Consider the following 12109-nt stretch of genomic DNA (forward strand, 5'->3'; position numbering starts at 1 on the left):
ATACATCTCCTTTTAAACCAGGTGTTGTCGCTAGATGTCGCATGTGCATCACGGGGGACACGTCCAGAGCATGCAGCTAAGGCATTATGGACAAACTTTTGTAGCGTGAGCTACATTGCCCACATTCTCGCCGTTTTGCGTACTACCTCCGTCGACCATACTGCGCATGCGCGAGGAGCGAGTGACGTCACTGCTGCTGCCGGCGCGGAGCCACGTGACGTCACTGCTCACGCTACGTATATCCTGGCATAGCAGAGCTAAGTTACTGCCAATTTTTTTGCTGCACTGAGTGCCAGCAATTCGGCACGTGTACGTTCAGGCTAATACACACTCTGTAAACGGAAAGGAGTAAAAAGAGAGCGAGCTGGCTTTTAGATCACTCCCTTTTATAAAAAGAGGAGTAAGCTAGAGAACAGATTACTCCCCTTTTACTCTTATATAGGCGTAATTTTATATTTGGAGCGTAGTTACCGCTCGAACACACGATGGCTTTACTCATTGAGCACGTTCAACCAAGGCAACACGCTGACTGCGCTTGCGCAATGGGGCTCCGAGCCCGCGCACCGGCGCAGCAACAGCGTTGCCGGATTTTCCAGTCTCCTGATTGGATGAAACACCTCTCCGGCTTCTTCAACACTGCACACAATTGCGGAGCGCATCACAGAGCATTATACGGGAAAAGCAAGTCGAAAAACGTGTATCTCGTTCTGACGTGGTGTATGCGGCTGGCATACGGGCAGTAATGAATGATTTAGGAGCCCGCCGCCAACGACCTTCATCAGTGCCAGTGACATCAGCGCCATCTGCTGCAAGCTCTGCAAGGCTGTGCGCCGCGTATCGTGCGACTCAATAAAGCATGCAGCGATGCTCTTGGGACGTTTCTCGCACAGTCGCGAATCTCCGGTGATGACGATGGCGATGAACGCTGGCAGTGGTGTTGCATAGAGTGCAGATATATCCACCGTGCGAGACATTCCTTTCTAGTCTTTTTCTTGGCGTGTGTATGTGTCCGTCACACGCTCACTGCTAGAGGTTATGGAACCATTCCTACGGAATATAGACAAGGTTTTTCGGCTAGATGAGGCCTCAGTAAAGTAAAATACTGGCATACAATGTGCAGTCAACGAAGAGGGAAAGAAAGAAAGCAGAAGGCGTCTGGTGTGCGGATGTTTCCGACAAGCCCGTACTGGTTAGGTAAACCAAAACGGCCTCGTTAGCCGAGGATGTGACGTCATCATTTGTAGACCTCCAAAGAGAAACGGCTGCTGTTGTCTTTCTTAACAAACACTTATTTCCCCGTGTTTGTTCTACATTCTAAACAGAAAGCAGCAAGCTATTGTTTACTGCACTCCTTAGGCGTGCGCTAGAGGACAACTTAATACATTTTTAGTCCCATATAAGCGTATTTATATTCAGAGTGTAGTGTGGTAAAAGAGCCGGTAATTGAATTGTTCTTGTGTTTCTTTTCTGTGCAGAACAAGGTTGTGACTGTGGACGACTACAAGGTCAAACTTCAGGTGAGCATTCTTATTCCTGTCAGTGTGCACCTGTCATTCGTCTGCTTGCTCTCACACGAGAGATTGCATTATATTAAGCGAGTAACTACTCATTAGCGCCCACCCAAGCGCAGCCATGCTGCGACGAGTTCCCAGTCAGGAATAACTTGGTTGGTTAAGCAACTGCCCCGGAAAGGCGGTGGTGCCGAGTTCGAACTCCGAACCAGGACGAATTTTTCTTCGACTACCAAGTTTTTGTGCAATCGTTTAATCTTTCCTTTGTAGCTCTGTATCTGCGCTTGTGTTGATGGCTATGAGTAATTGCTCCCTTATTACATTTCAACTCCACCTTAGAGATTTCCCTAATCATCGTACTGAGAGATTACATCTTTGAAACGGCGCAGTCGTTCGTAACAGCATTTCAATGTGTCTGGAAGAAATAGCAAAATGAATTATAACTACTAGTTCAGACCGTCTTGAAAGCCTAGCGTGGGCTATTTTTTGGCCTTGGCGACAAAGAAAGCAAGTACGCCGCGACTGGACTATGGCCGAAAGCTCACCCGTTTGTTTGGACTGCAGTGTGGAGTCGTCGCTTGAAACATTGATATATGGCACGAGTGTCAAGAGTGGCACTCCTGATAGTGCCCGCGCTTTCTAGGGAGCATTTAAAAGGCATTTAAGTAGCGAGTGCGGAAGACTTAAGCGGCGCAGTCGCCACTTGCATTCGATGCGAATGGCGCGGTGCCAGAATCACTGTGCGTGAGGAAGTCAGCACGGAGTGAAAGGGTGGGTGTCGGGGCTGCTGCCACTTGGCGCGTGCCGGCAGAACAGCGCTCTGCCCAATTCCGCAGATCTGGGACACGGCGGGCCAGGAGAGGTTCCGCAGCGTCACACACGCCTACTACAGGGACGCACACGGTGAGTTGGTGCAGGAGTGAGTGGGTTATAGTGAGTGGGAGAGTGAGTGAGTCAGTGTCAGTGAGTGAGTGAAAGTTAATGAGTCACTGCGTTGAGTGGGTGATGAGTGACTAAATGTCAACGAGTGAGTGATGAGTGACTGAGTGATGGTGATTGAGTGAAAGTTAATGAGTCAGTGCGTTGAGTGAGTGAATGAGTGTCGATGAACGAGTGAGGAGTGACTGAGTGTGAGTGTGTGAGCACAAGTTAATGAGTCACTGTGGTGAGTGAGTGATTGGTGACTAAATGTCAGTGAGTGAGTGAAAGTTAATGAGTCACTGCGTTGAGTGAGTGATAAGTGACTGAGTGTTAGTCAGTGAATAAAAGTTAATGAGTCAGTGCGTTGAGTGAGTGACTGAATGCTAATGAGTGAGTGATGAGTGACTGAGTGATAGTGAGTGAGTGAAAGTTAGAGTCATTGCGTTGAGTGGGTGATGAGTGACTGAGTGTCATTGAGTGAGTAAAAGTTAATGAGTGACTGCGTTGAGTGAGTGATGAGTGACTGAATGTCAACGAGTGGGTGATCAGTGACTGAGTGTCAGTGAGTGAGTGAAAGTTAATGAGTCACTGCGTTGAGTGAGTGATGAATGACTGACTGTCATTCAGTGAGTAAAAGCTAATGAGTGACTGCGTTGAATGAGTGCTGAGTGAGCGAATGTCAACGAGTGAGTGATGAGTGACTCAGTTATGGTGACTGACTGAAAGTTAATGAGTCAGTGCGTTGAGCGAGTGAGGAGTGTCAGTGTGTGAGCGAAAGTTAATGAGTGACTGCGTTGGGTGAGTGAGTGACTGTCAGTATGTGAGTGAGCCAGTGATGAGTGACTGAGTGTCAGTGAGTGAGTGAAAGTTAATGAGTAATTGCGTTGAGTGAGTAAGTAAGCGAGCAAGCGGTTAAGTGAGCGAGTTGAGTGAGTGAGTGAGCGAGTGATGAGTGAGTGAGCGAGTGATGAGTGAGTGAGCGAGTGATGAGTGAATGAAACTTGAGCGAGTGGAGTTGAGTGAATGAGCTGGCGTTTTTGCACGATGCCAATCACTTCCACCCTAGCTCTCTATTCCTGTTGCATGCACGGCTCAAAATAAAAGCTAAACCTAAAGCTAAACCTTGCTAAACCTCGCACCATCTGACGCAATGTCTAGCCGCATCAATACATCAATAACCCCCTCGTACCCACTTCAAGTGAACAGTGTACGTAAAGTAGTCAGCATATATACACGCCTTAATCAAGCATACAGTATGAAACCGGAATGTCATTTGACCAGGCACACCAAACACGTGCAAGCCCAACAACGAAAACCACCCACAGCGAACAAACAAACGGGGCACGAACAACAAACAACTGGACAGTCAACGAGGGCGGGACGTTCTGTGTCTGCGCTGACGATACACGCATCTCCACCGAGGCAGCAGCGTCGTCGGTCTTTCTCCCCTACTCCACCTCTCCTCCTCTTTCACATCCTATGCATGTAGCATCCTATGCATGTTGCATGCAAATCCGCTGGAAGTTTGTCGTGTGTGTTAAGGCAAAGTACCTGGATCGGTGAACGACGCTGCTACTATGTCCTCCCAGCTTAGCGTGTGCATTAAAGGGCGTTTTCGGATAAGGCACGGCGAACGAGGGGCGCTGTACTCGGGAGCATTTCTGAGTGAGCACTCGGGCCGCGTTTGACGTCACATCGATCGTTGAGCGCAGTGCATCCAGCCCACTCTGCAAACAATTCGCTTCCTCGGTGAGACGAGCGTGTATATCTGTCCCTATAAAGCAGGGTTCCTTTGAACAAAGCTTGGAAACATCGACCTCCACGGTCGATAAAACGCATCCATAAGTGCGCTCTGTAAAACACCACCTGCGTTGCATTTCCGTTTTTTTTTTTTTTCGTTTTTGTCCTGTATGTGCGCAGCGTCGAGAGCCTGGATGCATCGCTCGCTTTTCAAACATTTACTCGCCTACAGAGCCGACGGTTATGCATCACATGAGTATACAGCTGCCTTGCATTTCCCTACTCTGAGCTTTGAGTTGCAGGGATTGCGAAGCGCGAAATATGAGCACTGGAGCAAGTCGGAAAGAAAGAAATAAAACGAAAGAAGACGCGGAAAAAAGAGGATAAAGAAAAGAGAATAAAACGTGACCGTACATTGACCGTAGACTTTTATTCCCCCTGACTGATTTGTAATTTACCGTTGCATTTAGCCCGTCTTTGTGCCCGCACCAGTGTGTTGTCCACACCATTCTTCCCTTGCACAGCTTGTAACAGCTGTTCACGTGACGTCGATGCTGTAATGTGCCAATTAACATATTTAGAACTTACGACGATCTATATTTAACCATAAATGCGTATTTGTAATAAGTGCGCCCTTTGTAGCGCACGCCTCCGCCACTAATACCACAAAAATTGATGTGTAAGTCAACTAAGGTAAAGGGTGGCAGTGTGCTATGATGGGCCCTATGGGCATTGTGTAAGGGGAACAGAAGTACGAAAATAAAGAAAATAATTAACAGAGGTGAATGAAATACAAGTTGAACAAACGAAATTGTAAGCAATAACCTGAACAGCAGAACGCCGTATTTCGTAACGATTCTCGTCATCGACGCATGATTTTTCCCTGACCATTGACGTAGCTGTACCGCCTATGAGCTCAGGGCCGACAGAAATTAATGCCAGTCACTGGGTCCGGTAGTAACCACGGAGATTAGCAATGGCACAGTGGAGGAATAATTTGCTGCGAAAAAGAAATTATCTCACAGGTCGGTTACCACAGCGTAACGCTATAGATTCAGATGTTTCTGTGTTCGGAACACTAAGCGTGGTGCGTTGTCATAGCGCGTTGTAACGACGTCATGCGTGACGTCACTGCATGCGGGCCACCCAGCGTGGCGCGTTGAAGTGACGTCATGCGTGACGTCACTGCATGCTGACCAATAAGTGAGGCGCGGTGCTCCGACGCCGACGCCGCAAAACCGGGGAAACATGCCCTTAACAGCTTTCGCTGTAGAAAGAATCGCTTCGAAATGCGCTCTAGCCTGACTTCACACAACTCTCCCCCTCTTCCCTCTCTCTCCCCACGCTGTCTCTTTCAACCCGCTCCTAATTTTAAGCCGTAGGTAAAGTTTGCGCAATTCATTGCTAGAAAACTAATTAAATCTCTGCCTGTCTTCTGCTTTTCTTTTATAACGCTACTTGCTTCTATTGCGGCGACTAATCCGTGCCTGGCTCGCTTTTTTCCTCCGCAGCACTACTCCTACTGTACGACGTGTCGAACAAGACAAGCTTCGATAACACGAGGGTAAGAGCTCACTCTATGCAACCTCGCTTCTGGTGCATGTTTGTTCATTCTATGCCGCGGTTTCGTGCATGCTACACTTTTGCTCACAAATGCGTAATCGCATAAGAATAATCTGGGCTACTAGTGAAACGACAGTTTTCGACTTGCCTTTGCCTGATGTATGCAACTAGCTGAAAGCTGGCCGTTCGTTCAACTCATTACCAAGAATTTGGGACAAGCGCTTCTAGTTCCCTTGACTGCCACCACGTGGCGCAGGGCTTTGAATATTCAAAAATAGCGCGTTGACATCATCCGTGACGTAAGAAAAAAGAGAACGATTGAGTGGCTGTCATTGAAGCGCTATAGGCCGCAACGCTTAGCGGCACTGGCTGGCCGCTGTCCCAAATTTCTGGTAATTAAGTAACTAGCTGGCCGGAAGCTGATTGAGTGCAACCGGAAGTTAAGTTCGCCGCTGAAAGACGCCTGTACTGGGTTGTATGAACTGCTGGAGTTCGTCTCGTACAATGATGCGCTGCACGCAGCGAATACAGAGCGACATATGGCCGTAGCCGTTCGGTTGTGTAGCGTCAGTGCTTGTGCGCAGGTCCAGCCACGTAGTCGTATACCCTAGCCTCACACACACGAGCACCTTGCCTCTGATCCCGCATCTGATGCCCTGCAGCATAAATAGTTCCGCAAGCAGGAAGTTAAAAAGCGCAGTAGAAGACAACACGTCGAAGAGATCGACTCGGACTTTTATGTTAAGGTGTTCTTGCGGACAGCAACAACTAATGGCGGTGTTGCCCGATCGTATGGAGATCTATAGAACCGGTTAACGCTTTTCGTAGACTTCAACAGCATGCTTAAGAAGGCAGTAATCGGTTACTGTCACCCTTGCGACGGCCAGGGCCGAAGAGGTCACTACAAGGCTGTGCTGTGTAGCCTCCTTAAGTCCAGTCTGGAAGAGGTCACACTATGAACTTTAATCCGAATATCCCGTGATTCCCTTCTTCACACTTCCGATGAATAAAGGAGTTATACTTCTATTATTCATTAGGCTTATACGGGGCTGCTACTTAGGCCGATAAGCAAAGAAGAGCCTTTGCTAGCTCGCGAAAACTACGGACCATCATTGCCTACAGCGAGTATTCATAAGCTGAGAGCCGTGTCCCGTTCCTTGCAGGCGTGGCTGGGCGAGATCAACGAGTACGCTCAGGATGACGTGGTGATAATGCTCATCGGCAACAAGGCCGACATCCAGCAGGACCGACAGGTGCGCCTCGAAGACGGAGAGAGGCTCGCCAGGGTAAGCGCATACACCTCCTGTCTGCGCGGAGTTACAGGTCTTCAGGGTGGTTTTGCAGGTTAGAATTTTCCGCTTGCTCCTTAGTTGAAAGTCTTCAAAGTGAAAAAAAAATCTTGAACAGAATGCAACTGTGACGGACAGCTAGACGACTGCCTAGCTCGTCCCCCGATGCTTACTGTGCCCATCATGTGGACAGGCGATAGCCTGGTACGTCCCCGACGCTTACTGGGCCCATCATGTGCACAGGCGATAGCCTGGTACGTCCGTGATGCCTTATTGTGCAAAGCATGTGGACAAGCGATTACCTAGCGGATTGCGAATCTGTACGCTACAGTCGGATACAACCAAATGTGCAGTGAAGCTCCGCCCACATTCAGGACCGCCTCACAGAGTTCCTTGACGACAAAAAAGATAGTAGTCCGTTGTTAAAACTTGTCTTGTTACTTGAACAAGAAGCTAATCACAAGAAATAATTATAAGTCAAGAATTTTGATACCTGGTTTGTTTCATACATTCAAACTATAAAAAGTTAATTCATTTACTGTTTGGTTGGCCAGCGGAGTAATACAGTACGCCGCGGACCGTGGAGCAGTGTTAGCAACTGCTGTTTTTTTTTTTTTTAAGTTGTATCTTACCATATTACTCTCTTCTTCGGCCAGCCTAAAGCGTTCGCGCTGAACAAACCGTACACTGACGCTTCGCGATGCAGAGCCCTATAGCATCTATGCTTTATGTATTCCTTGTTTCGATAGTGCTGTATACAGCGCCTTTCTTCGCGAGCCGCTTACTTATGGTCACATCCTCGACACTGCCATCTCGCTAGAAGCTGTAAAAGGGCGCGCCCGGTAAAGCGACTGGTATACGGATGCAGTGGAGCACGTGCGAGACTGGCGACGCAGGGCCAATCATTCACAACTCACAAGAAGAGTTTGGCCAGCTGCTCGGTGCGCCCGTTGCATCACACGCGTTGCGATGACGTCATCATACACGTGCGGAGAATGCGGGCGCGCCCCGCGGGAGAGGCCTGTCTCAGTCTGCCACGCTCTCGTCTCCCTTTGGCTCATAGTTTTACCCACCCATTCCATTTTGCTCCTCAGCCGCCTTTTCCCCGGTAGCCGCCCCGGTTATGGACCAACCAAATTAGCGGCTCACGGGGAAGCGTACCGCATGCAGCAGAGCTCTTTTGATCGTGCTTGCTGCGAGACTCCGCTTCAAAACCTGGCTAATTATCTGTGGCCTTGCACTTAGCGGAGGTTAGCAGATGCAAGAGTCAGCTATAGGAACCACGAATAAAATTGGATGGGACACTTAAGCTCCGCCTTAAGGGTATGACGCGATAGCGCAATGGGTTAATTTCCGTATATGCAGAAAGTCATTCTTTACATCGCATTCATAGATCTTTGGAATCATGTCAGCATACCTTCGACTTCTTTCTTGGATGGGTCGCTATCTCCATAGACGATGCATTTGCGAGCACTTGGAGCTCTTGGCCGCGCCCTGTGTCACGGCTCTTGATAGCCCGTAGACTTGCTGCTTCGCGCTGCATGCATTTGTGCTGCATGACTTGTTGTTTGGTTGCCTTTTAGTCTCGCGGTTCTTGGTACGCCTTGGTCTCGTATACCACTCACCCGACGTTCTTTGCCAAACTGCGCTTGCAGGAGTACGGTGTAGCCTTCATGGAAACCAGTGCCAAGACAGGCTGCAACGTGGAGTTGGCCTTCATGGCTGTAGCGAGGTGAGTGACTTGTAGATGGACTTGTGCATAGACGCGTGCAACTGCAGCTGGCTGGAAATTTTCTGAGACACTGTCGCTCTTTTTTTTTTTTGCAATTTGTCAACGGTGTCGCGTGTACTCCATCTTACTTCGCAGTGAATTCGAAGCTTTACGAGCGCGAGGCGACGGTTTTCATGCAGACTTGTACGGTTAGACTGTGAGCGCCTGAGAAAAGCACACTTGTGGAAGACGTCGCTTCGCACGCCTATAGATAGCTTCCGCTTCACTGCGAACAGCTTGCAAGATGTACTTTCGCCGTGCAATGGGCTGGATGAAACGGGGTTGTAGTCTCTGTAGATTCTTTCTGTTCCTTTTGTCATGGAGGGAGACGGTTTAAGTTGTGTCCTACTATAGAAAGATATCGGAAGCGGGCGGAGTGGGTGAGGGAACAAACGCAGTTTAATGACATCGTAGTCGAAATCAAGAGGAAGAAATGGGCTTGGACAGGGCATGTATGCGAAGGCAAGATAACCGCTGATCCTTAAGGGTAACGGAGTGGATTCCAACAGAAGGCAAACGTAGGAGGGGGCCGCGGCAGAAAGTTAGGTGGGCGGATGAGATTAAGAAGTTTGTGGGGATACGGTGGCCGCAACTGGCAAAGGACTGGGTTAATTGGAGAGACATGAGAGAGGCCTTAGCCTTGCAGTGGGCGTAGTCAGGTTGATGATGATGATGACTATAGAAAGTCTATAGGCTTTATTGATAAAAGTCTACGGACAATCTACATACTGTGCAAAGAGTTTTTTGTAAGGGAGTTACGTTCGTTCCTGTGGCGCAGGGAGCTGAAACAGCGGTCGTCCCGATCGGCGCACGGCGCGTCGGGCCGCTTCAACATGACCGAGTACATTCGCCAGGAGAGTCAAGCGAAGCCCAACGGCTGCTGCAGTAGTTAGGGATGGCGCGTCAAGCTCCGGCTGCCCTTCTAGCACCCCCAGCCAACTGCGCACGCCGCCTCCCCACCAACGACCACCAGTGGTAGCGCGAATGCCTGTACTGGAACTGCTGGCATCCGCGCTGCTGGTTCTGGTACCACTGGCGTCCCCACCTGTACTTGCACCGGCCGTGCCGACTCTGGCCACACCGAAACTACTGCCACCGGAGCCGGATGCCGCAGCGCTACTGGCTCCGGGCCCGCCTGTACTGGAGCTTCTGGTCTTGGCGAGCCTGGCTTCGGGACGGTGGATCTCTGGTCCTGAAGCCACCCGGGCCGGGCTCTTCTGATACTGGAAGTGTTGGTACAAAGACTCTGGTGCCCGTGGGCTCGACGGCTGGTCCGAGCACTGCTCTCCCCCTGTGTTTGTTCCCGTGTCCACAGTGGCGCAGCCTTGGCGTCTGAACCAACCGCCGCGCAGCCAGTCAGAAGCAGCTTAATACTCGAGGGGCCCCTCCTTCGGCATACTTTCTTTTTCGCTTGCGGTACGATGGAAAAGAGAGCCTCCCATGGGCGAGACCTTCTTGCGAGGAAAACAAGTAATGCATCAGGAATGATGTTTCGCCCCCTAGCGCCTCGTCGCCGGAAATGGTATCTTAAGATCTCTGCGTTAGCTCCTCTGCGAAACGGCTGTTTATACGGCCCACCCAACACCCCCCAAGGGAAAGCTACGTGACCTCTCTATTGCTGTGATGCCTATGTGATTGAAGGCGTGACCAAAACGCTGCAGATGAGTCTGTCCCGGCTGGAAATAGGGCAAGACCCCTTGGGAGCTCGAAGCCGTGGGTCACGGTTATGAATTCGTAGCTGGCCCCCTTCCCTTCCCCCATTCCTGGGCACCAAACCGGACGTGGCCTAAGACTAGACGTGATCTGTCTACGTCACGTAGCGGGGGAAACACGCTGATTGGCTGCGCGGCGGTCACTTGACCAAGGAGCCGCGCACGCGAGCCCTTGTTTGACGCCAAGGCGATCCGCGACGCGCGCAGTGTTTTTCACTTTCGTTCGCTTCTTCGCTCATTCCTTCCTCCCTCCTATCTGTTCCAAACTCCGTACAACCAGCGCCACCTGGAATTTCCCTGGTGGCTTTGAAAACAACGCGCCCGTATCCGTTGCAGCGGTTGTCGCAGACGTATGCGTGGACTGAAGCTTGGACTCTGTTGGACTGTGTGCACGTGTGTGTTCTTCGGTGTATTATGTGTGTGTGCTCATGTGTGCGAGTGCGTGAAAGCCGGACTCAGATACGGCTTTGTTTCTCGACGACGACTATCGGCCGTCGCCGATGTATCGTAGCAGTTCTCCTGCAAGACGCTTTTTTGTGTCGCGCATTCTATCGCTTGCCTCATGGGAGAGCCTATCACATGTAAGCCGATTTAGAAAAGCATCGACAATAGTATGCCGTTTGGCAGATTCTAACAGCCTGTGGAATGTCCGAGGGCTGGTTCTGAGTCATTTGTGGCAGCAACGCGGACACTATTCTTTATTATCAGCCCTGTAACGTACAGTCAGCGGCGTCGGTGATGGCGGGACGATCACTAACTCGACGTGGTCGTCGATCCTTCAGGTAGTACGTGAGAAGGAAAGTGGGTTCTTTTTTGAACTAAAAATTAAGCGCATCGTGAACTCTGTACCCAATGGAATTTGTCATAGGTGTTGTGAGACTGGCCTGCTAACAGCCACTGGTATCAGAGGGACAGGACAACACTTTTTATCTTTTAAAAGGCGTTCTCTATAACTCCGGTATGTCAGATCTGCACCAGGTGACGAATAATTATCCACTGGCTTCACCACAACATTCAGATGTACGCAATGTTAAAGTGAATATTTTATTGCTAGGTATGAAAGCCAACATTGAAATCCAGTCAAATATGAACGGTTGACAGATAAGCTTTTTGTTTTTTTTTTTTATGAATATATAAGACGTGTAATTACTTTACCGTCTTTTGATATAAAGTATTGAAATAAATTTGGCTCTTGATTTCGACTTTGGAGCCGCCTTTCATATTACTTGTACCTGTAGTTATGTGCAGCGTAATCTGAAGCTTTGTCTGCTGTCGACAGTTGGTGAAATAACCTAACTATACAGCCTCTGTTGATTCATAATGGCCCGGCTTTGATTCTAAGCGTTGCGTCGACAGGATTAACATTCCAGTACCGTTTAACCTACGTCAGTATGTTCCTCTGTTGGTCTTCCAGATGCTGAGTCGTAACGACAGAAGCATCGTCCAAACACTCACGTAATTCCATTCTGTTTTTCGGCTGTGCCATTCCCAGGATTGTGTCTGGTCTATAGGACACTTTTCGCCAAACTACACCGGCCAGTGCTTCTGTCGCTTTTATTTTTTTTTTTTTTTGCTTATGACACGGCGAGGTGGCTTCCTTAC

At 49.5% G+C, this 12109-nt stretch overlaps 1 protein-coding gene across 1 annotated transcript in view; it reads left to right on the top strand.

Annotated features, from left to right (window-relative positions):
• LOC149348982 (ras-related protein Rab-37-like) overlaps positions 1 to 11709 on the top strand; it is a 137953-nt gene extending 126244 nt beyond the window's left edge. The window contains exons 3-8 of the mRNA XM_089541073.1: positions 1476 to 1517; positions 2348 to 2414; positions 5684 to 5736; positions 6899 to 7021; positions 8680 to 8756; positions 9574 to 11709. Of these exons, the coding sequence (XP_089397199.1) occupies positions 1476 to 1517; positions 2348 to 2414; positions 5684 to 5736; positions 6899 to 7021; positions 8680 to 8756; positions 9574 to 9688 (477 nt within the window). The 3' untranslated portion in view covers positions 9689 to 11709. The remainder of the gene's footprint in view (positions 1 to 1475; positions 1518 to 2347; positions 2415 to 5683; positions 5737 to 6898; positions 7022 to 8679; positions 8757 to 9573) is intronic.
• The last annotated feature ends 400 nt before the right edge of the window (positions 11710 to 12109 follow it).

The sequence above is a fragment of the Amblyomma mixtum genome, chromosome 4 (genome assembly GCF_055824585.1).
Source record: "Amblyomma mixtum isolate Tamu chromosome 4, ASM5582458v1, whole genome shotgun sequence".
NCBI lineage: Eukaryota > Metazoa > Arthropoda > Arachnida > Ixodida > Ixodidae > Amblyomma > Amblyomma mixtum.